This window comes from Montipora capricornis, chromosome 10 (assembly GCF_036669925.1).
Source record: "Montipora capricornis isolate CH-2021 chromosome 10, ASM3666992v2, whole genome shotgun sequence".
NCBI classification, from domain to species: domain Eukaryota; kingdom Metazoa; phylum Cnidaria; class Anthozoa; order Scleractinia; family Acroporidae; genus Montipora; species Montipora capricornis.
Window position 1 is genome coordinate 54,219,646 of NC_090892.1, and position 2,500 is coordinate 54,222,145.

Consider the following 2,500-nt stretch of genomic DNA (forward strand, 5'->3'; position numbering starts at 1 on the left):
AAACTGAAATTAACAATTAACGCAAATCAAGTCAAATGTTGGTTTTCGACCCTTCTGTCTCTTGTCTTCATCAGAGATGTTCCAAAACAACGAAGTGACGCTAAAACAAAGTTTCATGCTAGTCTGGCTTAAACTGAATGCAGCTTAGACATTTACAATTGAAGACGCGACGTTTCGACACTGCTGCCTAGTGTCTTCTTCAGGGGTGATCTAAAGCTGATACACGAGTCCTTTTTAACGCTCAGAAAACACGCTAATTAGCGAGCGTTTGATTGTCCACCTGGCCCCAGTTGTTCAAAACGCGGATAACGCTATCCACCGGATAAATCCGTCACTATCCATTGGATAGCGCAATTGGTTTCGCTATGACTTTTCCACTGGATAGTGATTTATCCGGCGGAAAGCGCTATCCACCCACCCTTCGAACAACTGGGGCCTGGTTGCTTTGTGAAGGGTTATGTCAACTGTAATCTACCCAACTGATGCTGTCTACTCCATCCCGTAAAATGACTGTGTCCATGAGTACATCGGATAGAACAAACGCCACTAAGTTTGGGACACGTTTGAAAGAGCATCAAAAGGCGGTTTTTGTGTGCAAAACGGAAAAGTCTTCTTTGTCAGAGCATGCTTGCCGAAATAGCTACAATTTTGCGTGTCTGGGATAATTTTAAAATTATGATTTGGACAACCAGCTGTTTCATCGACGCCATAGATGGGAAATTTGACACTTTAATGCCGCCCCCCTCTTTTTTCTTGACATCAATTTGCACGTTGTTAGAAAAAAAAAACGTTAAATGGTGGAAAGGTTGCTGATTGCCGTTAATGAGCGCACCGTTTTCATTTTTCGTCAAATTGGTCACTCAGCGTAGAAAGGGACTCTTGCGATAACTTTGGACCACCCCTGATGAAGACACTAGACAGGAATGGGTCTTTTGAATGATAACTATTTAACCACCAAACCAGAGTAGCATTTATTTTTACTAAGCTGGACTTTCTTTCCAACCAATAGCTTTTACCTTTTCTTATTTTTTTTGCTCAAATAGCACAACTAGCCTCGTTTATTGACATTAAGCTCGTGTTTGCGCTTGTAGCTGTATATTTGTACCTTTTGATCTCTTTTGTTTTGTGAATTTGCTGTCCTTAAAGGATCCTTCTGCATTTCAACTTCTTGGCTCCTTTTTTCCTTGTCTTTTTGTGGGTGACGCCCATTGTACAAGGACCATTGATGACCGGCTCATGGCACGGAGACTTCTCCAGCAAAGACGCCCAACCCATGTAAGTAGACGTTATTCTTCTAGAAAACTTTCGGTTTTGTTGTGCTAGAGAACTTTGCAATTTCTTTCGTCTCTACTCTGTAGTCATTCCACACGTTTTCCCTGCCTCAACCTTGTCCCCAGGGTCTCTCTTTTTTACGGAGATCCAGGATTTTCCCGCGCTTTCCTCCGGCCTTTCATGTTTTCTTCGCGTTACAACGCCGCCTAAAAGATTGCACCTCCTCTCGCCGGTAACAATGTTAACGACGCGAAAAAGACGGTAAATCTGGTGAGAGAAATGAAAGGTTATTGCAATTTTCAATTTGGTTGCATGTGGGGAGGAGAGGGAAGAGTAAACTGCCTTGTTGCGTCATATGTGCAATAGATTTTTGGCTTTAGGTCCGCTTGCACTTGCGACTTTTGCCGTCGCAGCGAAGTTGCATTATGGCTTTAGCAAGTGCGAAGCCATTGGGACATCGAGGCAACAAATCGCATGAGAATCGGGCTAAAATCATACTTGATTTTCATGTGCGATCTTTTAATCGCAATTTTACTGCGAAGAATTTGATAACTACGACAAAAATCTCATTTGTAATCAAGGGCATTCTTTGGGACAATTCCGTTATTAAGTGTGCACAAACTATTCGGTTTGCTAGAATGAACGGAATAAATTGAATACGGGTTAGTAGAAATACATGATCGGAATTCACGGAGTACATGTTTTAGGGGAATTTCTGGGCGCAAACATCATACGTGGTCCACCAACCCGGCGAACAGTTGCGTCCAGAGATTGATTTATACGATCACCACTTATTGGTTCCCCTGTTGTATCCGCAATAACCATTCCGTTTTCGAGCTACTTGACGCCTGGCTCAACCGTGGAACGCAAACACAAGGAAGGTACGATAGGCGAGCGCAGCTGGCGTCATTTGTGGCCAAGGCTGATGCCATCTTGATTTCAACTTTAACCGAGGTGGCATGGAACTGGCATTGTTTGTTGGCGCTTGCATTTGCGTTGCCCGGACTTTCTCGTAAACGCATGCGCAAACGAAGTGCAAGAGAAGGAGGATTGTTGGCCCTTGTGTTTGCGTTTTCACGTGCTTTCCTTGCGTTTGCATCTGCATCGGCGTTTCCGTTTTCGTGTCATGTGTGAACCAGGCTTGAAAGTAATTGCTGGAGTTTTTTTCTTTGATTCACGTTAATTTTTTTCCACGTGCATGCGATTTCAGATTAACAGAGAAAGGATA

The 2,500-nt window shown here is 43.3% G+C and overlaps 1 protein-coding gene across 1 annotated transcript in view; it reads left to right on the forward strand.

The window, feature by feature from the left end:
- The window catches only part of LOC138021313 (transmembrane protein 161B-like), a 16,244-nt gene that overhangs the window by 8,821 nt on the left and 4,923 nt on the right, over positions 1–2,500 (forward strand). The window contains exons 9-10 of the mRNA XM_068868158.1: positions 1,147–1,275; positions 2,483–2,500. The exon at positions 2,483–2,500 is cut by the window's right edge and continues 157 nt beyond it. Coding sequence (XP_068724259.1) covers positions 1,147–1,275; positions 2,483–2,500 — 147 coding nt within the window. The remainder of the gene's footprint in view (positions 1–1,146; positions 1,276–2,482) is intronic.